Source organism: Mycteria americana, chromosome 13 (assembly GCF_035582795.1).
Source record: "Mycteria americana isolate JAX WOST 10 ecotype Jacksonville Zoo and Gardens chromosome 13, USCA_MyAme_1.0, whole genome shotgun sequence".
In the NCBI taxonomy this organism is placed as follows: Eukaryota; Metazoa; Chordata; class Aves; order Ciconiiformes; family Ciconiidae; genus Mycteria; species Mycteria americana.
Genome location: NC_134377.1, coordinates 10,593,032 through 10,616,176, shown reverse-complemented (window position 1 = coordinate 10,616,176; position 23,145 = coordinate 10,593,032). Strand labels below are relative to the sequence as shown.

At 41.0% G+C, this 23,145-nt stretch overlaps 1 protein-coding gene and 2 long non-coding RNA genes across 6 annotated transcripts; 2 read left to right on the top strand and 1 right to left on the bottom strand.

Annotated features, from left to right (window-relative positions):
• The first annotated feature begins 1 nt into the window (after position 1).
• On the top strand, positions 2-4,327 carry LOC142416382 (uncharacterized). 2 transcript variants are annotated; one of them, XR_012777707.1, is made up of 3 exons: positions 2-129; positions 349-447; positions 540-1,109. It is a non-coding gene; the product is annotated as an uncharacterized LOC142416382 (long non-coding RNA). The 2 variants fall into 2 exon arrangements; XR_012777706.1 differs by adding an exon at positions 4,221-4,327 and having other exon boundaries at positions 14-447; positions 540-737.
• LOC142416383 (uncharacterized) lies at positions 1,832-8,001 on the bottom strand. 2 transcript variants are annotated; one of them, XR_012777709.1, is made up of 4 exons: positions 7,813-8,001; positions 6,011-6,454; positions 2,738-2,910; positions 1,859-1,971 (listed from the first exon to the last, which is right to left on the bottom strand). It is a non-coding gene; the product is annotated as an uncharacterized LOC142416383 (long non-coding RNA). The 2 variants fall into 2 exon arrangements; XR_012777708.1 differs by lacking the exon at positions 2,738-2,910 and having other exon boundaries at positions 1,832-1,969.
• Positions 7,370-23,135, top strand: TCTN1 (tectonic family member 1). Of its 2 annotated transcripts, XM_075515867.1 has the most exons (15): positions 7,372-7,581; positions 9,338-9,458; positions 11,541-11,671; positions 12,433-12,599; positions 13,009-13,096; positions 13,831-13,940; positions 16,996-17,016; positions 17,446-17,571; positions 18,595-18,720; positions 19,106-19,190; positions 19,539-19,677; positions 19,953-20,109; positions 21,142-21,267; positions 21,607-21,751; positions 22,665-23,133. In XM_075515867.1, exons 1-14 carry the CDS (start codon positions 7,422-7,424, stop codon positions 21,748-21,750), a joined length of 1,701 nt encoding a protein of 566 aa, XP_075371982.1. In that variant the 5' UTR covers positions 7,372-7,421; the 3' UTR covers position 21,751; positions 22,665-23,133. The 2 variants fall into 2 exon arrangements, with proteins under 2 accessions (XP_075371983.1, XP_075371982.1); XM_075515868.1 differs by lacking the exon at positions 21,142-21,267 and having other exon boundaries at positions 7,370-7,581; positions 21,607-23,135.
• Positions 23,136-23,145: the final 10 nt, after the last annotated feature.

Sequence of the window (23,145 nt, the reverse complement as noted above, 5' to 3'; positions counted from 1 at the left end):
GCTCCCGGCAGCCACCGCGGCGGCGGCTGCGGCACGGCGGGGCCGAGCGGGGCCGCCCCCCGCAGCCCCCAAACGGGGGTGTCGGTGGGGGCCGGGGAGACGGCTCCCCCGCTTGCTGCCTTTTTACCTGTAATTATTCCAATTACGCTTTCAACATAGGGGCGAGCGAGGCTGCGCCTAACCCGGATACTTGCCTCCACGCCCATATCAGGCCGCATGTCTCGCGTGCTCCGCATAACTTGACGGGACTCGGTGGCCGTTTGTACTTTCTGGCTATTAAGGACGGTTATGTGAGTCATACCACACAAAAATTTATTTTTAAAGGACAACTCCTCCTGTTTTCCCCAGCAGGGTGCAGTCAGGGAGAGAGCCAGCTCACTACGGCGCGTGATGTTTGTGTGGTTTCTGTGGAAATCACGAAAGTGCGGAGCGTTAATCCATTTCTGGGTAAGGGACACCAGATGCCAAACAAAACCCTCACGAGAAGGCCGTGGTATGCAGTCACCACACAAAAACCACTAAAATTATTTTAATTGCAGGTGAGCGTGATACAAAGGCAGCGAGCCGGCTTTCAGCTGTTCTCCTGGACAACTTCAAAAACATCAACAACTTCAAGGCATCAACATTTAAAGACCCACCATGTTCAAAAAAGCCCGATTCCTTATCTTCTGCAGCTCAGTTTTCCGTGCCACTTGTGGGCGTGCAAAATGGCTTGTCCCTCTAGAAGTTCCTAGCAGGTAGCTCTGCACAACCTGCGCAAATTCATTTAATGCTTCCACATACACACATGTAAAGAGGCGGCTGCTGCGTTATATAACCCGAGATATGTAAATAACAAAACAGTTGATGGGTGTAAACAAAGCAGAGGTAGGTGTGAAACCTGAACCCCAAGCTGTCTCCAGCGAAAGGAAAAGCTGTGTGGCGTACTCCACTGACCCAACCCACAGGGAACATTATTGAAGCACGTCATTACGGTAGCATTAAGAGACAGTAGGCATTTCATTGCTGTGTATCTTGGTGGAGACAATATTCCTCCCCTTTAAACTGCTAAAGGCTTAAGCAACGCATGAAAATTTTCCACCTAAAGTTGAAATTGTATCCAAACTTATTAAAAAATTAATCTGCCCATTAGAATGGGGAGAATTAAAGTGCAGTGAACACAAAGAGCAGCCCAGGCCCAGCCTTGGTGAATTAGGAAATTGCCACATAGCCGAATTTGCCAGCATGCCGGAGATAAGGGTGTGCTGCTGCCAAGGCCCATCGGGGTGTGTGAGATGACAAACAGTACTTGCAAAGTAGCTCTCCCCAGCAGCAAACGTTGCTGCCTCACACCCTCCCGTACCTCTAGCAGGAAAGGGAAGCACATATTTTCAGAGTTTCCCCCACAGAGTCATTCTTTCCCTCCCCTCATTCTCCTTCTTCTTCCTTGTCCAGGTCCCTTCTAGGGTAAGTCCAGCCTGGCCTAACCCCTTTTCTTTAACGCAGCAGATTTCAATACTGCCTACAGTGCCAGGGTGCCCCGAAGCAGCTCTGGTTAGTGCAAGGTGATCTGTCCTACCGTGGCTGGGTGTGCATTGCTTCTCAACCTGTGACCTCCCACCATGCTTCCAATTAAACCCGAGTTCTCCACGTCTCATCACAACGTGTTTCCCAGAGCTGGACAGGATGCTCTTGGTACTGCTTTGCCAGTCAGCCATGGGAAACTCGGTATGAGCGCAAGGCTGTCAAAGACACTTGGCAGAGCATGACTCCGTGCTTTGGTAAGGGCTCCCAAGCCAAGGCATACCATGAGCAGTTCGTACTCCCTCCATCCCTGGTCACCCAACCAGGTCTGCCCAGATAGCCAAGGAAGACTACATCATTTACGTGATAATTAGTAACCTTTGCTGAACTCTTTCACTCCCGCACGATAACGATGTACCCAGATGAAAAATTGCTATTGGTTTTCATTCAGAGGATCACTCGGCTCCTCTGAGACAAAGAACAACCATTTTTAATGAAATAGGACAGAACTGGTTTTCCCCACTCCTCAGTATCAGTCCTGATAGATCTCCCTGTAAATCCCTCCCAGTACATGCCCCGCTGTCTCACTCATTCTCGTACCCGAGGGCCAATATGCTGCCAAAGTGGTATTTGTTTAAAATTCTCAAATGCACAAATTTGGCACAAAAACTGGGGCAAAGGGCATCCCCCTGGTTACTGCAGCTGGGTGGAATCTTCCCACCTCAAAGTCCAAGATCCATTTACATCAGTTCATTTAAGCTGCAAAACAAAATGAACTCTTCCTGCTAGGCTTGCTCAGACAGACTAATAAATGCAACGGGGAGCGCTAAGCAGAAGTGCGGCACAATGTAATCAACTGTTGAAGGCACAAGCAGTTTTTCAGCTTGTATTAAGACTGATTCACTCGTAGCTGACGTCAATCCTCCCTCCCTGCTATCTTAGCCTTGGGATTGGAGTATGATAAATATTACCTGTAATGCCATCTGCTGTACAGAGGCAGCCCAGGCTTCTCACTATTTATTTAAGGGCTAATGCTGTGCTAGACCAGAATGCAGTTTATTTCAGCCTTATTTGACTTTGTTTTGACTCTAATTAAAAATGCCTGTCCCCTTGAATTTTTAAAGTCATTTGCCATACAGCAAAACCAATGTTTGCCTTGAAAAGACGAAGACATTCAGACAGCATAGTTAGCATCAAACAGAAAACTAATGTGAAAAGGACAACCACACCAGACTTCTCCACGTGGAAGAGTCAAGAGAAGGTGCAGAGTCAGAAGATCACCATCTCAGGATGGGGAACTAGGACCTCCCAAATCCTAGCTGTCTGAAATCCTGGAGAGCTGATTTATTTTGTGTATCAGTTTCTCCCTCAATTCCTTTAGAACCACAGCCAAGTCATCCAGCTTATCTAAAAAATACAAACTATTGTAGTTTAATGGTGACTGTGACTTTTGGTCAGTGGTAAAATTGTTTTGAATGGCATCAAGCTGAAAATACATATTTAGATCAAGTAATGCACATATAAAACTGTTTCCTCTTAGGATTTTCTCCTCATTTTAAAAGTTTAAAGTAACAGGAATTATACCACTTCCTAGAGAAGCTCTTTCATAAGAGTAACTCTGTTGAGCATTTTTTATTACTAAAACTTCCTAACACTAAAACCTGAGTCAGTCAAAAGCCTCGTATACGGTGTGTTCAGAAAGAGCAGCACACATTCAGCCAGCAAATAGCTTGAACACCTTGTCCATCATAATTTATGAAGACCATGGTTATTAAGCTAATTCTACTCTGAGTTAGTTTAAATGTCCAAACAGAAAATTAAACTGTTTAATCAAAAGGATATGTGTCCATGGGCAGAATTTCTGTCATTGACCCGCTGCAGAGAAACATGTTGACTTTACCAGTTTACTCACTTAGATTTGTATATTCGTAGCTATGTTCGGCACAGATATTGGTGCACTATTCTGAAAACTCTAGTGTCTTTTGTTCTGAGGAACAGCAATAATTTTGTATGTGTAAAAGTAATTAAATTATTTACATCTCAAGTAATTTTAAAAGGGAGGGGCTGTGGTGAAAGTTATACGGTTAAAAATTTAAATTTAACTGAATTATTAAAATAAGCTTGGATGAGAGAAACTGAAATACAAGTAGTGCTTTTTGCTTAGTCTTAGCATTTCATAAAAAACATCTGTGTTAGTTTTATTTGTGTTTATAATCAGTTACTTCCCCTGGTTTTACTGTACTCGATGGGACTTAATCCTGCAATGTTTGGATTGCAAATGCCATGCTATAATGCTTAAATGTGCATCAAAATCTTGCTACTTAAAATATAATTAAAATAGTAATATAGTAAATCCTTTAACATGTTTTTTAATAGACAGCAATCTACCACATCTTAAACTGCTTGAATTTTCATTTTGTAGGACCTCCCACATGAGGATCACAGTGCCCTCTTTAATTATTAATTAACTCACATTGATAGGATAAATTAAAATCTCTGTGATGGAGCACATGCATTATTTATTAACGTCCTGATCTTGTCCTACACACTGTGGAGTTTGCTCTTTGGAACCTGCTTCAGAAGTCTAACATAAGGGTGTTTTTTGTGGTAGTGGGATTTTTCAAATGGTTTTTCTTATACTTGGCTTTTGTCTTGCCTTTCTTCTCTGTATGACAAAGGTGATTTTTCTTCTATTTTCTTTATGTTTCTTTCTGCAGGGACTTTACTTACTGCATTCTGTTTGTGTGTACATATTGCTGGAGAGGCATCAAGACTATTGAACTATCACATCCTACAGTTAAGGAATTCAGAGTTAGTCACTTAAACATTAATAAAGAGGAAACTGAAGTGACACAACAGCTGTGTTCGTCCTATTCTTCTTTTACAGCGAGTATTGGAGATACTTGCTGTAACTGTTGGTGAACTGTTGGTCTGAGTAAAGCCCTAACTTACTTCTGAAAAAAAAAGGTCATAAGAAAACCAGATTAATTATCTTGTACTTTGCTATTGAACAGTTGCCCAGAACTATTCTATTTCAATGATAGATGCAGTAAGAAATAATACCGCCTTATTCATCCAGCTTCTGCCCACATGCATTCAGGGTGCAATCTGTGCTTCGGAATAGCTCACAGATTTCAGCAAGGTTTGGTTTTCATCTAGGAGTCTGGTCCCCTGTGCACCATCAGCTTTGCAAAGTAATTCTGGATGCAAAAAGAATGTATTAAATTGTATTTTCCCTTGTGCACTGTCAACAGCCCTTTTTACTGATTTTAAATGCATCAGACGTGTAAACTAACAAGTAGGGGTGCTTCAATATTAATTATCTCATCTCATGACACTGCAGTTGAACAAGTGATACAGAAGACAGAATAGGACCAGTGATGATAAACAATAAACTAAGCACCACTCTCCCTTCAAGTCTGCAAACTAAACTCCAAGTTTCAAAATTTGCAGGACTTCTAGGTAGGAGAAACATCTTCATCCTTGTTAATTGAGCATATGTCATATATGGGAGATTAGTCAAGGAAGTTCAAGGGACTGTAAGCCCCTAAGTCAGCTTCACCCAGAAAGAGGTCTGATCTCAAACACATGGCAGCAAAGGAGAGCGCAGCCATGTACTCAAACTGTTCCTTCCTACAGGCTTGCTTCTCCCAGCTGGGACAAGCACCACAGCAATTAGAAGTAAAACTCCAAAATCTGTTTTACTTTCCCTCAAGCAAGAGGATGCAGAAACTTCACTCACTTAATAGTGACAAAAGTAAAGAGCTTCACTTGCCTTTTAACAGGCAGGAGAACAAGCCTCCTTTATGTAGGGCACTGTTCCCTCCCTAAGGCCTCCTTCTTGAAGCTGCAAGACTTCTAACTCTGCTAGCTGTGAACAGGTCCTTGGCCAACTTCTACAACCTGTGCCTATCTATTTTATTAAGCAGGGCCAAAGACACTAGAGTTTTCAGAGTAGTGCACCAATATCTGTCCTGAATGTAGCTACAAATATGCAAATCTAAGTGAGTAAACTGGCAAAGTCAACATGTTTTTCTACTGCGGGGTAATGAAAGATACTGCTTTTTAAAGATTCCCATGATTTCCTCCAAATATAGGCATATAGTCTCTTCTATGGCTGCAGCCAGTCCTGGCACAGCCTTAGTGAGAAGCAAAAAGGAGGAGTCCTATGATGCCGCTTTTACAGTGACGTTTCAAAACAAAGTGTACTTGAAGTTACTGTTACTCTTCAAGCCCAAAAAAAACCCCAACACTAGTAATATCATTTAGGAAACCTTACTGAAAGGAAATGCATGAATGTTTCCAATTGAATCAAAATAATCTTAGAAACAGCAAAGAAACAAAGAGACTAAACACATCAGTTGTTCTTCCCCAAGGAAGGAGGCAAATACAGTAACTTTGGGTTATACTTAACAGAAGGAATGCAGAATGGAGACCCAGGTGAAGCTATTATTGCACGTGAGGCACACAGAGGCCTGAAGTACAATGGAGTACACTGGATTCTCACCTTCATGTCACCATGTCCTTAGAAGAATGAGGTCTTTCTAAGGGGAAGGATGACTCCAGGATTTTGCCATGCAATACAGAGCTATTTCAAATCCATCCTAAGTTACCAGCTGTGCTCTTTGAGAATACCAAATTACATTGGTAGCCTTGTACTGCGTGAGGCAGGCAATAGTCTGTCTTGCATAACTCATCAACACCTTTGTTGATAATCGGCTCTTGGGCAGCAGAAGTGACAAAGACGCTGTATGCACTGTGGAATTATTTCAGTTTTCAACACAAGGTGGAACATCTCCAATGTACTAAATTTGCATGCCAGCGTGAAGTTGTGCTGTTCAGATGTTGACTGGCACAGGGAGCAGGCAAGTTCAGTAAACGTAGAAGAGAACGTGCCCTCTTGTGGTCTTAAAGCTTTTGTTGGCTTCCCTTCAAGACAATAGTTATGAACCTGGTCATAAGAAACACCGTGTGATGATGTAGTGGTCAGTCTGATGCAGGAACAAATGTTGTAAAGTTGCTTTTGATCAGATAATGCAGAAGACAAACCTTTAATTTTAAAAAGTCATCTCTTGGTTGGAACTGTAGCCTGGACGTTAACATTTTTGAGATAACCTTAAGGAACCTTGATCATTTAGTCACTCTGTAGCTCAGGTTTTCCAAATTAGTATAAAAATACCATATATATTGCAAGATTACTAACAAGATTAATTAATGAATATGCACACTAAGCATTAAGGACCCATGGCATTTTCAAAACGAAAAAGAAATTGGTAAGACTTTAAAAATTAGTTTAAGAAAAGCAGATTACTAAAAACAAAGTTGAAAAAATATGCTAATCATAGGACTTTATAGCTCACAAGGCGCCATTCCCCACATTTGTTTTTTTTGTGTATGGCCTTCCAATAGCATTTTTGCCCAAACCACGTACACAGCTTACACTTAGGTCACTACACCTTAAACCTTTTCCTATTGCCCTTGGCTTAGTACTGAGGGGCCACCGACACCCGGATTACCACGGCGCTGGGCTGTTTCTGAAGAGGCTGGGTGGCAGGAGTGGGCACCTGAGACCACCAGGATGGCAGTGGTGAGGCGAGCGCAGCAGCCTCACAGGAGGCCGTGTCCAGCCAAAGGCCTAGCGTGTGGCCTCACCCCAAGTCTTCCTGCGCTGAGGGAGGCTGAGGATGGCGGGAGATGACAGCCAGACTCGGCCGCAGTACTGCCTCGCCAGGGCCCGGCCCCCCCTCGCCTCCCGCCATGGTGCCCGAGGTGCACGACCCCCTTCCCATCCTGCCCCGCGGTCGCAGACCTCCTGTTTCCCGTGATGCCCCGGGGAGGGGCGGAACGCGCCCTTCCCGTGATGCTCCGCGTTCCCTGGTAACCGTGCCGTTGCTAGGGGCGGCCCAGGAGCGGCCGCCATGGCGGCGGCCCTGAGGCTCGGGGCCTTCCTCTTCCTCTTCCTCTTCCTCCTCCCGCCGCTCCAGACTGCAGAGCCGAGCGTGGAGCCCGCGGCGCCACCGGAGACCCGCGCTGCCGCCCGGGCGCGGCCCCGCAATGGGCCGGCCCCGGTCACGGACGGTGGGTGCCCGGTGGGCGGGGTCTGCGGGGCACCGGCAGACTGCTCCCTTGTGCAGTCTGCGGGGCACCGGCTCTTCCCGGGCTAAGGGAAGCCCCGCTCACGGCCTCTCTCAGGCCTCCTGTCGCCGCTGGGCCCTTCTTCTCCTCCGGCTCCCATTACAGCCGCCCGGGGCGGGGACAAGCCTGCGCAACAGCTGCCCTGCTTCTCCGTGGGGTCCCCCGGGGATTTACTGGGGCTGTGCTGCAGTGCTGCTCTGAGTACCCCTCTCTAGCAGCACCCCACTCCGGACAAGGCTCAGAGGCTCCTCAGAAAGGCAGGCTCAGCAAGCCCGGCTCAGCAAGCCCTACACAGCCTTCGGGTACTGGGAATGCTGATCCCAGCACACACAGCCCTGTGAGTCTGTGCTGACAGAGGGCAAGCTCTCCTGCCCACCCAGCACCCTGTGCTGAGCCCACAGGGCAGAGCTAGGCCTCTCAGAGGAGGCCCAGCTTCATCTGGATGTGCTTGGAAATATCCACTTGCACACTAAGCTAGATGCACACACAGTTTGCCCCAAGACTCCTAATTCATCCCCAGCTTTGTGGATATATAGTGGTGCTATGGCAATACAGATCACAAATTTTGTTATTGTGCTATCAGAAGGTGCTTCCCACTGTCTTCTAATTGGCAGGTATACTTTTATTTAACTTTTGATTTCCCAGTGTTGTTGCCATCAATTCAACTTCCCTATATTACTTGCAAAATTAAACATGTTGTCCCAGTGCATGCCTCCTTAGGGAAAAGAGACTTAAATCCCTGATCTCAGAGACATAACTGCCCAATCTAATCATCCATGTTTAAACGTCTCTTGTTTACAAGGTGAGCTAAGAATTCCAGTGCTAAACTCAGCCAACAGAACAGTCAAAACTTCAGAGATTCCAGGAAGTACCTGGATACTGTTCAGATGGTCAGAGAGCATCCAGGAGGCCGTAGAGAAATGGGCAACAGTCAAGTTGAAATAAAAGCAGCAGTAGTTATGAAAATGAGCATTCTTTGAATGTCTTGCCTACGGAGCACTGGTCTTAATTTTCTACATTCTGTGCTATTTTTAAGTTTAGATTTGTTATAGCACAGCAACTCTCCTAAACAGTTCAGTAGAGTAATATCTGCTCTTTGAATTTATAATCTTGAAAACCTAAGAATGTTTTAAGAAGTTGCAAAATGTATTTTATCAAGACAGTTTACAGTATTGCTAGCAATTACTTTCTGTATTATTAGACAGAAAAAACCATTTCAAAGAAGTCAATGATGGTTATGTTGGCACATCAGGAAAATATATTACTGGACCCTGGGACATGCTCAATACTTATAAACATCTCGCTGCTCTATCAAAATGTTTCTTTTTTTTTCCTAATAAGCTGAAACAAGTAGATAAGCATACCTGGTTTGTATCTTTTTTTTTTACCTCTGCAGAGCTGAGTATATTTTCATACCTTCAAATTTCCTGTTAACTCAAGTTGCTTTTTTGATTTCACAGGGAACACACCACGAGATTTTAATATGCTCTTGGTTTTGTTATTGTGTTCCAAATAGATTTGCTAAGTAGCAGAAAAGATAGCTTTTAAAAATTACTTAAAAAAAAAAAAAGCACGTGAATTTGGATATAGACTTTTGACCATTGTCAAAAATAAGGGGAGGTGAAAAATGAAAGTGTTAGGGAACATGCTGTAACTTGTAAAGTTCCAATACTAATTCTAATTTAAATCTCTCCTCCAGTTGCCAAGCTGTGTGTTTGTGATCTGTTGGTGGCACAGTGTGATGTAAATTGCTGTTGTGACCCTGATTGCAGTGCAGCAGATTTCAGTCTCTTTACTACATGTTCAATTCCTATTGTCACGTAAGTGGATAAATAGCTATATGAAATACAAAGTCCTGTTTTATTTGCTGCAAGCATTTGTAAGGGCTCTATCCTCTCCTCTTACCAATTCCTAACCCCCCTCCTCCCTCTGCCTCCTAACTGCTGCCTACTCTTTCACCAGTCTTTCCTGCACTTTGCCTGTAACCTTCAGGCCCCAGCCAGGTAGAATAGCAAATTGGCCTCCCACCCCAATTTCTCATTCAGTTATTCCCTCTTTTCTAAACTCATGCTCCTTGCTTTTCTCCTCTTTCACTGTGCTACTGTCTGTGGGCGCTTAGGTGGTGATGCTTTCTGTTGGGGGAAGAATAATGCATCTTTAGACTTCCATCAATATAATGCAGTGTCTGGAAGTTCAGAAAGCTGATACCATGGGACCATCTGGCCACCTCCGTAGGTCATCAGCAATTTATCAGTAACCTCTTTCATTACGGTTTATGATATCAGCTAGAAACTTGATCAATTCAGGAGTTAATGAAGTAGTGTGAGCATTGTTCTGATCCTAGTTTTACAAGTCAAAGTCCCAACCTGCTGCCTCGCTGCCAGTCTGTCACTTCACAAACAGTAAAATGTAACCTTATATCTATAAAGCAATGGCAATAGTTGTTTCTTTGCTATTTACAGTTTATCTGAAAACACCTTCACCCAATTTCATCTTCTCAAAAAGGAGTTAAGAAAGTGAGCTTCAAAATTGTAATGTAAAAATCTCTTGGTGACTTCTCAGAACACTAAGTACAGCTCTTCAACCCACCTTCTGTATAAATTATGCCAATCTGAACACTAAGGTGTATTCTCAGTGCTTTGAAATTTGAATTAGCAGTCATCCCAGACTGCCTTTTCTTATTGTTCTTGCACACAATGACTACTGCTACCCATTTATAGATATTTATATATATCAGAAAGGTCTAATCAACGCCTTCCTGAGTGACAGTTTAATTGTCTCAGGTGACTATTCTGTCTTTGTCAACTAGAAATGCATGAAATGAAGTTGTGTTTCTTTCCCCAAATTCTTTTGTGTAAAATGTTCATTTTGTATGAAAATCCATGGGATTTTCAATGACTGCAAGTATTGTGGATCTCATTATTTACATCTAGATTTATATGCATTTGCATAATTGTGTGTGTTACTGAAAGGATTTGATCACAAGTGAGAGGCTATGTGGTCTCTGAAACAGAGGAAAAAGGGGTTTGATTTATGATGTGATCCTACTAACAAACGGTTCACCTCATGGAAAAGTTTAACTCCATGCTTAAAAAGTTATTTCTCAAAATCATTTCACTTCTTCAGTATCTGTCCTTGACTGCTCTAACTCTGCCTAAGTATCAGTTTCACAAGGATCATCATCTTGTATTTCTAGCATGTAGGACACACCAGTACTCTTCAGGGTATGAACTGGCACATTTGCTGTGCAGCCTACTGCAGTTCTGGGCTGTTGTTGATGAACCCATGGCACATCTACAAATACTTTTCCTAGATTGGATGGGTTATTTCACCTCCCTGTTTCTCACTCTGCCGTTTCTTTTATGTACATCTCAAGTCGGACTTTTTCCCACTCCCCCCTCCAAAGTGAATATTATTGCAATATTCATGAAACTGATCTTTTTTTCTGGTCTATGTGCCATCACCTTACCCTAAAGGTCATACTTCCCACTTGTGTTGTATGAATAAAAGTGTTTCTGGGCTGTGTATAGCCTGTGGTGCACCCTGCATTTGTGGTGTCTCACACCATTTGGATCCCATCCAACTTGTCATTTTAGCTCTAATATTATTACTGTCAGTCTCTTCCCTTCCCCCGGTCTGTCTCTTACCTTTCTTCATGTTCCTGCTCACACTGCTGTCTCTGCTAGATAAAACATGTTGGAGAATTCTGTATTATTTATTACTAAGCCCACAGTATAAAACAATATGAACCTTCTAAGGAGGCACAATTGCTATACAAATTGTGTTAAAAAAGAGTAATCATTTTAGTGCTTTTTTGATGCTGCCTCAATACATGAAAAAGAACTTAAAAATATGGTCAATACTAACTTCTAGTGGATCATTGATTTTATTATTGTTTGCAGAGGTGACAGCCGTCTTTGTAGTCAGAAAGCTGCTATATATTCACTTGATGTTGAAGCAAATCCACCAGAAAGGATATTTAAATTAATCGACCAAGTCAATCCCAGTGTTTTCTGCATTCATGCTACAAACTGTAAGTAGTGTTGTTGCCAATATTAAGCATTGTGCTGTTATTTTTATAAGCTCTTTAGGCACCAGAAACAGACTAAAATTAAAAGTAACTAAACCTGTCAGAAAACTGGTTATTCTGTATGCTCACAGTCTGTATGTTGTAATCTTTTCACTTGTGAAACTATGGAGTTAAAACATCTCATACACTCTTAGTCTTCTTTGTTTAAAAAAAAAAAAAAGTTTTTTGTTTTTTTAAAGAATTTAGCATCCTCAATATATCACATCTAAAGTTGTTTCATGGGAAACTGACTCCTTGCCGATCTGTTACTGTAACTATGTAATAGTCACCAGTGGTAAAAATCCTTTATGACCAGCTTTGAAGTGACTTGCAGGGAAGTAAGAAGTGATCAGTACTATTTTCTCTTAATTTGATTATGACTGTGCAGTAGTCATCTGAATACTTCACATGGAAACTGTAGACACCAATTGGCATGTCTTTGTTTTGGAACATATGCTGTTAGAAAATGGGATTTTGAAAGAAAGGGACTTACCTCTTTCCCGAAGTTTAAGTTTGTGCTTTCATGGGTCTGGGTGAAATGATGAATTAAGATACCACCTAGCTTTTCTGTTAAAGAAAAGAGAAAGCTTTTCTTAAAGAAAAGTTGTGTTGATATTTTTCTGTAACTGAGTCTTTAACAGCTCCAGAAGGAAAAATTATTACTAAATACTGTTTCTGTATCTTTTATCCTCAAAGTTGTCTCACGCTCTAAAATATTTTGACAGATAAACAAGCATTCTCCTTCAGTTCCCCTGAAATGCCTACTTCTGAAAATTTTGATCAGTTGCTTGAACAGTTTGGAAGTGCTTCTTTCAGTGCTGAGCCTGACAGCTGGAATATGAACACAGATGCTCAAAATCCTTCTGATGCAAATGAAACTTACAGATACGAGGTAAATAATTACCTGATTCAATTAGTATTGGATAGTTCCATAAAAGAACAAGTGAGCATTGTTTGCATCTGCTTTTTAAAAAATGCAGTTCTTCTGGAAAAGACAAACTTTATTTTGGTCTTTAAATATAGAAATGTAAAAATAAGAAGTGTAGCATTTTGTGTTAGCTTACTTAAGAAGTAAACTAGATTTTTAAGATCTTTGAAAAATAAGTAGCTGTTTTGCTATTGTAAACATAAAGCTGTTAGCAGTGGCTTAAGAATTGATTCACAAAGTAGTATGCAGTATTGACAGATATAGTGGAAATAAGTACTTCTTTTATTCAGATTTATTGTTAATACAAATGCTCTAAAACTTTCCATGGACTGAAACACACCTATATACTTGAATATATTGTTTTATTTGGCAGTATGGTGTTCCTATGCAGACAGTGGATGCGTTTCTAAGACTACCTAGTCCTGTTGTCTCCTCTTGGTGCTCTGATATGAATCCTGCAGGTTAGAAAATGCATTTGAATTCCAGTTTATTTGCTTTAGAGTGTGCTGCTCTGACTTGAGCTTAATCAGTCAGTAAATTGTCACACACACAAATGTAAATTCAGATAAAGATTCATGAACAAATGTTTTTCAGATAGCTTCTGTTTCTCTGGGGATTTTTTAGACGTAGATTGGAAGTTGCATTGCATCTATATTAAACATTCAAAGTTAGATATGTAAATCCTTGAGAGTCCTGTTAATGGATTGTTTATCCAACAATAAAACATCCTATTTGGCATAACTGGTTTAATAAAATAGTACAAAGGTAACACCGTGAGAGAAGAGGGTATTACACAAAGCAAGACCTAACTGGGCAACCTTTGTAAGATGTCGCTTTGGTACAATGAGGTTCCTTTCACAGCCTGAATGCAAGTCAAGTCAGACTTGCAGGCTTGAGCCCTACATTTTAACCTTTCACACAGTTTCCTGAACTGAGAGAGATCTCAAAAATGAAGTCATAAATTTTCTAGCTTTTATTAGGCTTCTATTGCTAAGAAGTAATATTTTGTCTCAGCATTTCTGGAGAATCTAAGAAAGTATAATTCTTTATAGCTCACATAAAACCTTATCTGCAATAGAAATTACATTTAACTTCACTTTTGCTTATACTGGAGGTTCTTATATTGTTTTTTATTTCTGCTTTTCATAATTACTCTTTAATTTCCTTCAGTAATACTTTGTGACTTTTTTCCCAGGGTTTTTAGTAAACCAGGCTACAAAATGCATTAGATCAGTAAGTGTGGAAAAATGTGGCAACATTCAAGGAGTTAGTATGCTGTTCTATATCAACTCCAGCATTTTAGCAGTAAGTATGATTCAAAACATACAGCTGACTGTTGATATTACATATCTTTTTGTGCCTCCAGAATTAAGTAACTTATATTTACTAAAGGATACAGTGTTTTATTTGGATTTTTAAATTGTGGGTTGGGAAAAGAAATATCTCTATGCAACAGACTTTTATACAGAAAGCCTTTGGAACTGTTTTTACTTTAAGCTTTGGTAACAGAAGCATTTACTATTCTCTGCTTAGCCAACAAAAATAATGGTCTTGAAGAGACAAGCTTGTATCACTGAGCTAGCGCTTGCTGTAATGGCAGCAGTTTTATGCTTTTGTGCATGTTTAAGCTTTTCCAAGAAGCCTATTACCAGAGTGCCTAATTCTAAGAAGTTTGGGTTTTAAAGAGTTGGTACACCTTTGTAATTAAAGAAGAACGTGTAAGGTTTAGTCCTCTGCATATATACCTTTCTTACAAGCCTCAGTTTTTAATAGTGAGGTATTGCCCGTGCAGGCTAAGCCTTCCTTATACTCCTCAAAGAACATGACCTTTTACCCCACTGAGAACAAGTTTGTTTGTATCCAGCCTACTACCAAATCCAGTCTGTGGTTATTTTTCAAAGCTAAGCTTAATTTTTAATTCCTTTTTGAACTGGAGGATGATGTCTTCTGTATAAATAAATCCCCTTTACAGATATTCAGGAAGACAAAGAAATCACACATGCAAAATTAAAGCTGAAATACATAATACCTTAATCTGATAGCTCCTTCCAGAAGTCAGAGGTCATCAAGAAACAGCATACTCTCCACCATTAAAATGTTTTTAATTTATGTGATTATTTAAATTAATTTAATTAGTGCTCTGTAGTGAGTCACTGCTTAAAGACCCCTTCCAGTCTCCTCACAGATTCCAAAGCTATCAACAGTAAAGGAAAGGCCACTAAGTAGTTCACATTCTCACAGGTGGGATCATTCTCCTCATCTTTGAGGACCTCATTGAAATCAGCAAAGAGTTGTTCACAAATGTTAGCTTTTGATCATCCCACTGTGGAAGAGGTGGAAAAAACTCTGCCTCAGAAGGGCTTTGGGTGTTTCCATGTGCACCAAATCTGGGTGGCTGCAGAACCAGAAAATAAAAAGCATGTGTCAGGGCAGGCTCCAAGCAGCTGAATGTTTTTGAATTAAAAGATTCATTCCCCTTCCTCACTAGAACAGTGTGTAACACATTACCCATATGCTGTTTGCCAATTACAATGGCCCAGCTCAGGAGAGGTCAGACTTCTGTCCAAAGTACATTGGAGGTTCAGGAAGGATCAGATACAAGAACTGAAGAAGGCTGAATAGACGCTAGAGATGATCTGTAGGAAACTCCCCAAAGGGAGCTGAAGGTGGGATGTGACAATAGAGAAGTGACTTGGTATTGAGGACAGGGTGGTCACAGGCCAGAGCAGGGAGGCCTTCCAGTGCCAGCAGGTGGAGCTGCCGGCAAAAGAAATGGCAAAACACTTCGACCCAGGGAGGCTTTCTGGGAGCCCCAGGTGAGAAGACTGATACAGCCGTTCCTTCAGAAAACCCCATGGTTATGAGCCCATACACTGCCAGGCTGGGCAACTCGAGTGATATGAAGGTCTGTAATTGTTGCAGTTCATCTCTGCTCCCTACCCTGGCCTGTCCAGCAGACTCAAGGGGCATTGGGGTGCTTGGAACCCTCAACCAAGATAGATACTCATAACGTTGCGATGCTTCATACTACGGTTTGCGTGTACTGTGCAGCTGCCAAAGCAACACGCTGCTGCCTGCCCCTGCTTGCCTCCCTGGTGGGAAGGTGAGTCAGTGGGAGGCAGCAGTGCGGCTGGAGTGCCGTCTGCCAGTGACCTACACAAACATAATTCATCACCCTAGTCACAGATAAATAGAATTTTAGGAGCGGTGATCATTCCCTCTGCCCTAGTCAGAAACAGCCTGCTTCCCTGAAGGACAACTCTAATCTTTACAAGCACTTTTATTCATACAGGTGATTCTAATGGCTGAGCTGTACCTCAGGATGCTGATATAAATATGTGACAGTGTGTGACAGACTTTACCTGCATCACCTTCAGGTCTCCAGCTCATAGGAATGTGTTCTCTGCCATGATGTTAGATGAGCAGACTGGTCTCTGTATCTTGTCATAATTCTGCAGAACATGCTTCATGGTCAGAGTCCCATTTTCAGTCCCTTCCCAAAGATGTGAATCAAACACTCATTGGGAAGTCACAAAAATAAAACTTTTGACAAAATGGTGCTCTATGTGAGTATTTTGCAGGTCTGATTGATGATCTTGGTCCAACATTTCTGCCTTTCCATGAAAATTTGGTGGAAATTTTCCAGTGGGGCAACTGTGCATGTCCACGTGCTGTGTAACAAGAGGGATACATGCCTCTCATTTCTTTGTTTAGACACCGTGAAACTATGGACTCATTACAGTCAGAATGGGACAACAAAAGCTCTTAATTTCTTTGGGTACAAACAGCCTGGCAGACTTCCTAAACTGGCAGTCTGTGTAACAAGTGTTTTTTGCACAGATCTGCAATAGGAACAATGTTCTCTGACGCCCTCGATAGGTCAAATGATATGATGCACAATGAGTCATGCCAAACTGAGATGCCTTTGTCCGGTCACCTTTCTGATGCAAGTAAACTTTTTCAGTGTTTCTTAGTTCTGAGTTGCAAATAGAGTGTCCAAGGGAAACACTACATTCATCTACTACTTACTGAATGCACTGTATATTTATTGGGAATGTAGTCAAAGCTGGGCCTGATGGAAAACTGATGGAAGTCACTAAGAAATTTTCCAGTTGCTGTCAGGGGAAGAAGAGGCTTGGACTATAAGATTTTTGCCTACTACTCACAAAGAATAGCAGTTATTTTCACACTGCCTGGATACTGTAGTGTATATCCAATCACTTCCACGATGTAAAAGTTATTGTAATGACAGAGAGTTAAATAGGCAAAGCAGTTAAGCCTTAACTGCTTTAGTTAACTGCTACTTGTAATAGGTCATACCTTTGCTATTGTTTGAATTTGTTCTTTTATTCTCCTCTAGGTACCCAAATCAAGTCAGATGGTAAGTATCCTTCTAACTTGGTTGGAACAACCGGGGGCAAAATTCTTAATTCAATTATAGTCAGTGAGAGTTTTTCACTGACTTCATCAGAACAGGGACTTTATCCTTAATCTTTAAATTAAAACATTTCTATTGTTTGCTATCAGTAATGATACTTAGCAACTCCAAGATAATATGCTACCTGCAAACATTTAAGCCTGATGCATTCCCCTCATAAAACTCTCTCTTTTTAAGTAACTCTCTCTAGTTGCTTAAAAATAGAACCTTTTGTTGAACTTCAGCAATACATCTAACATAGCAGTTGTTCAGAGGATTATTGACTGCTGGCTCTGTGGAACAGAACCAGGGAGGGTCACAAATCTAATAATACAGAAAAAGCCAAAAATAATTATACACAATATTCAGAAATGACATGAATTTGTTTTTCAGGTTAATATTACTGTCCAATCCGTAGTTGTCCAGTCTCTGAATGGAATGCGGACTTTACTTAATGGTAGTGATGTCCTCAGGCTTCCTGTGATTTTGGATGAACTGTGCATAAATATAGTTCTTGGGGTAGGTATGACAGTTCTTTTCCTCCTCACGTTTGACAGAAAGCATGTATGCATCAAATAATTTCTGATTCACAAATTACAAAGATGTGAGAAACGCCTTGCACAGTTTCCATATATTGTGACATCTCCAAAGCAAATGTGACAGGAGAAACATTGACTTTGGGATAAAAGAGAGTGTTTGGCAACAAAATAATAACTATATGCAACACAACACGGAGACAGGATGAAATCCTTTTCTATTATTACTGCGTGTATATGACATAACAGACAATAACATGAGTTTAGAATCTACATTATGCTTGGGAGAAGATGACTTCAGGCACAGTGGTGGCAGAGACAGAGGAATACACAATGCAAATCATCTCATCTTTTCATCTTAAATAGATGAACGTTGGGCTTATGCTTAGAAGACGTTTATCAAGAAGTCAGTTTTTAAGGGGCTCCAACCCTAGATCTGTTTCCTACCATTGCTAATCAGTGGCTTGGTCTGGTAACAATTATGTCCTTTATATGTAAATCTGCCGACATGGCTACTTTGTGAATGTCATGTTTTTGTCTGTCAGACCAGACCACAGCTTTTTTCTTGCTCTTCTTGAAACTCTCTCCCTTTGCAGACAGGAAACGAGTGACAAACTAGAATAAATAGGCAGTATTTCCAACCCATGTGTCTTAATTTGTAGGAGAAAGCCAGATCAGCATCTGGAGGGAAAGTGCCTAATCAGTCCCTAAGTATCAGTGCTTATAAAAGCATATGCTACCTTGGATACAGAGGCAGGTCTTTGTGGTTTTAATGCACAGTCATTGTAAAATGACTAGCCACCTACTGAGCAGTACTTCAGTTCCTCCTGTTTTCTGGGCCCATCTTGACTACAACTGAGGATATAGTATATCTGTACCATGTAGCTGGGTGTTTCTTAAGCACAGAAGAAAGAAAACAATACTTATATAGTTTTAAATTCCTTCTTTCTAGTTTCATACTTTTATGTATTTGTTCTAATTAATATCTAAAATGTTTCATTTTCAGGTGAGTTATCACATTACATACACAGACACAGGAGAAATAATAGAAGCAGCTGCTTCTTTTGTCTTGGGGGCAATTAACAAAGAAGCACTTTCAATACAGCAGAGCTTCGAAATCAGCTTTACTCAGGTAACTGCTAGAGGTGTTACGGATGACTTGTTAAAAGACATTTAATGACAAAACTTATAAAACTTGAATCAGAACAATTGTTAGCAGCAAGGTAAAATGTAACTTGCCCTGGATACACAAATGAGGCAGCATTTCAGAACTGGGCAATAAAGGTCTCCAAAGTCTGTTTCTCACATTTAGAAGAGTTATCTTGTGACTTTGTATAACTGTATCCAGTGAAAGCAAAGGATGCCCCAATGGTAGAGAACTGTTACAATCTTACAGAGCAGTCTTACTACTATCATTGTTCAAGGCAGTTAATAATCCTAAAATAAGTGAAATATTTCTGTGTTTTCCAACCATTTCAGTACAGGGTAAGAACTAATACTGTACATTTGCATTGCAGGTAAATACAAAGCCAGTTCCTCTCAGTGGTAATCCTGGTTATGTTGTTGGACTGCCTATAAGAGCGGGCTTCCGGCCACAAGGATATCCTTTCCACATCGGAATTTTGTTTGCAGCACTTGTTCTGGTCCATCTTCACAAACACTTTCTAGCATGGACATCTATAAAATGTATCTGTTCTTTAACAAAAGTAAAAGTGTGCTTTTTTTGGCTATGTTTTAGAAGTAGTGAATGACTCAGTCCTGACTGCAATCTCCCGGGACTTTTTAGTGAGGTAGATTTAGACCTTCATTGTACACTCTAGTGCTTCTTCACAGTGTAAAGGAGTCTTGAGCTATTATAGCATTTTCAGGTATATTTTAAAGATATAATTAAGGATTCTTTCTTCATGATATACATCAAGTATTGAATTTCCCTTTAACTGTGTGTTACATCTGGCATCATTCAGAATACTAACAAATACAGTCAACTTACCATTCTGCAAAGTACATCCAACCAGGACTGTCTGGCAGCACAGGGAGCCAGAACCCCAATATTATTTGGTTATAATATGATATCAGGCTGTAAGTTACGGTAAGAGGACTTTTTTTAAATTATTTAGTGCTTTTAACCCTCTGACAACCCTTTCCATTAGGATCTGTTCAGGTCCTGGGACATTTATACTGCTGTAGGAGTATTTAATTATAAAAAATGTCATTTAATTAACAATGGTCTTTCTCTTGAAAAGATTGTGTACATTAGCAGCTGTAGCCAGAAGGCTTGAAGAGTGCATGAGAGCAAGGAGAAATTATTACTGTGCCAAACCAATAGATTTTGCTTTAACTCATCTTTTTTTTTTTTCCTGGAAGAATTACTGCAGCTATGACATGCCAGCCTTTGACTCAGACCCTCCTAGATTTACTGAAGGGACAAAGCTTTCCTGAATACGTGGCCTCATTTGGAAATTCTCAAGCCCAGGATGTGCTTGACTGGGTGCCGATAACTCACCTCCACACCTCAGAACAGGTGAAAGTTACACGACTACCACCACACCCCTTCACTCTCACTGTGCTCTCTCCTGAGATCTGTACCTGCACTGCAGCATCAGCTTAGGTTTCTCAGACCTATGGGAAAAAAAAATGCAGAAACAAACTGGAGGAAAGTCCTCCTGGACTATTCACAAATGAGGAGTTTCATTCTTGCTGTAGAAGACAGGGTTTCTTTTAATCGAGCTGGTATCCAGGCACCTCAGTTATGGATCAGGACAACATGTTAGGTACAAAATGAGTTCTAGCCACAGTTTAGAGTCTTGCTGTTCAGATGGGATGAAGCACAAGAGGTAAGGTTGAAAGAGTGAAGTAACAGAATCAGTGTTTCTCCTTGGTGCTGTTATGCCAGGTTAGAGTAAGATAGCAAGAACCCTTTAAAGCACAGAAGCAGTATACTTGAGTGACCCAAATGCTACGCTTATTCTTAACATCTTCTGTACTAGCCCTTTTCCTCCTGATGCAGTGCAGTCCCTGCTATTGGGGGTAGGCAGTGCTGCTTGGCAGGTGCTGAATGACAGCACCCTCTCAATGACAGCTTGTATATAGGTTTCTTGCATGCTTTTGCAACTAAACAGTGAGTGATTTCTGTAACCAGAAACTTGACAGTTCAAGAAGAAATACCTAAAAATATTTAAGATTGTAGGCTGCAAAATCCTGCCCTGGCAGAGTTAAGGATTTTCTACTGTCCCAGCGGTATTACTGAAATAAGTCTTCCTACTAAAAAGAGCCAGCTCAGCACTATCACTAAGAGCCAAAGTCCTGCCTGAAGTGCAGTTACAGAGTTGGTTTGTCACCTATGGAGAAACTGCAGGGACAGCCCTGAGCCAAGGCTGCAAGCACCTGTGCTGCCTGCACAGACAGCAGTCCAGGGCACAGGCATGGCGTAGTTGCTCTGGTAACTTCCTGGAGCGAGCTTTCTGGAGGCACTCTGCCAGTTTAATAAGATGAATAATTAATATGGTTGCTTCTGTATAAGTCAGACAATGAGAGAATTTATAACACTTTTCAGAGCTCATGCCAAATACCAGTAGCACTTGAAATAGAAGTGAAGTGGACTAAATATGGATCCCTTGTCAATCCACAAGCCAGAATAGTGAATGTTACAGCAACGATCACTACCACCACATTGAAGCAGGTATGTAATTAAATTACAGGATTTAAGATAAAAGGAATGGCTTGTTTTGCTTAGGTATCAGCTGTGCGACAGTGACCCAGTTAATCTCTTAGATAAAGGTAGCACTTCATATTAGAATGTATTATACCCAACAGTTTCTGTTCCAACTCAAACACAACTGTGGGCTGCTTGCCAAAACACACTTCAGTAAAAATCTATATATCATTCATGAAAAGAAACATAGAACAGTATATGAAAAAAACGTTTTACAAATAACAGCTGAAAATATAACCCAGTCCAAACAAAGCAGTTGTACAAAGAGAAGACTGAAGCTAATGCATGTTTGTATTTTCATTGCAGCTTCCCTCAGGAAGGGAAAGGACTATTCCTATAACAAGTTCTGTTGTTTTCACTGATATTTCTTCACCTGCAGAGCCAGGCTATAAAGCTTGGCCCACCATTAATGCCAAGTTACCCTTTGATTTTTTCTTTCCATTTTTCTAAGGTAAGTATGCATCAAAAAAAACCCCAACCAACACCACCTGCATTTCTGCTTTTTCTGATTTTCAGTCAATTTCCTAAAGAAGCGAGGTTTATCCAGTCACTGTGATGGGCCATCAGTTTCTTCTAAATTTTAGACACACTGGGTTAAAATCAGCCAAGAGAGAGGAGTGAGCCTTTGTGAGGGTTCTCAGAAGCTTTAGGCAGAAAAAAAACCCACATTAAGTGGAAAGTTCCCAATTATAGCTCTGCCAAAAAGAAAAAAGGTTGCAGTATGAACTTGATGGTGGCTCTAGCTGGCCAGTCAGCACACGTACAGTCACCAGCCTTCCAGCACATCAGATGTGCTGAAGTAGCACTAGTGCAAGCTGCCTGCCTAGCACTGTGGAGGCAGGAGGGGAAGAGAAGAGCACAGGGACACAGTACGGCTCCAAAGGAAAGTAGGCTTCATTATTCTGTGAACAGCAGAGCTAAATTGTTAATTAAGATAATCATGTGCTATTAGATAAGGCCTCTGCTTTATCTATTTTCATAGATGAATAAGCCACATATTTCTAGCTATTTTTCCCAAACCACTAATTAATTACCTTTCTTTAAAAATCTGAACAGTTAAGTGATGCTTTCAGAAAAGCTCAATGACCCTTCCAGCTGACTCTGGCTGAAATCAATTGGAGATGCCTGCTACAGTCAACACCTTTCAAAATTCCCACTTACTGAATCTTACTCTTTAACTATAAAATAGTCTCACCACAGGGACCTTCTACTACCTGAAAAAGTTCATGTTGTGTTCAAACACCAGCCTAGTCCTTTAGAATATGCTTTCTAATGGCTTTTCTGGAGTTTAGCTGCTCCCAGCAGTCCACTCACCTATATCTATTGTTACATATTCTAATTCTTTTAATGTGTTGATTTATGAGCTGTGGAAGCAGAAAGAACTTTGTAGCCCAGTGGGCCGCAAACGAACCCTTAAAAATGGAAGAAGATATGAGAGAACGCAGTACCAGAACTGAAATCTGCTGCTGAGAACGAGGCATTGTTTGACGTAAGATGGCACATGTTTGCCTCTATTTTGGTTGCCTCTATTCTTTAGTTGCCTCTGATTGTCAACTAAAGAAGTGGTATGTTGGTATTTTTGAAGTGAACGTTATATAAATAACAAAGTGGCACAAGCAGCAACAGAAATGAGGAAACTACCAACAATATGAAAAGAACGGTTGGCAAAGAAGAGACGTACTAATGATGAACGGTCAGCTTGTAGAGAAGAAATTACCCTTTCAGCCTGGATTCTTATCATTTGTACTGCAAGTTTCTACAAGATGTTGCAAACAAAGAACATTATCACAGAAAAATTCAATTATTTAAAATAAGTGGTACTTTCATGGATGTATAGCTTGTAAA

Bases quoted from the DNA above. Each gene is read 5' to 3' on its own strand.
- TCTN1 (XM_075515867.1), top strand. From the start codon at position 7,422: ATGGCGGCGGCCCTGAGGCTCGGGGCCTTCCTCTTCCTCTTCCTCTTC. The intron at 17,572-18,594 runs GTAGGTATGACA...TTTCATTTTCAG, and splicing joins GCATAAATATAGTTCTTGGG to GTGAGTTATCACATTACATA. The intron at 19,678-19,952 runs GTAAGAGGACTT...TTTTCCTGGAAG, and splicing joins ATATCAGGCTGTAAGTTACG to AATTACTGCAGCTATGACAT.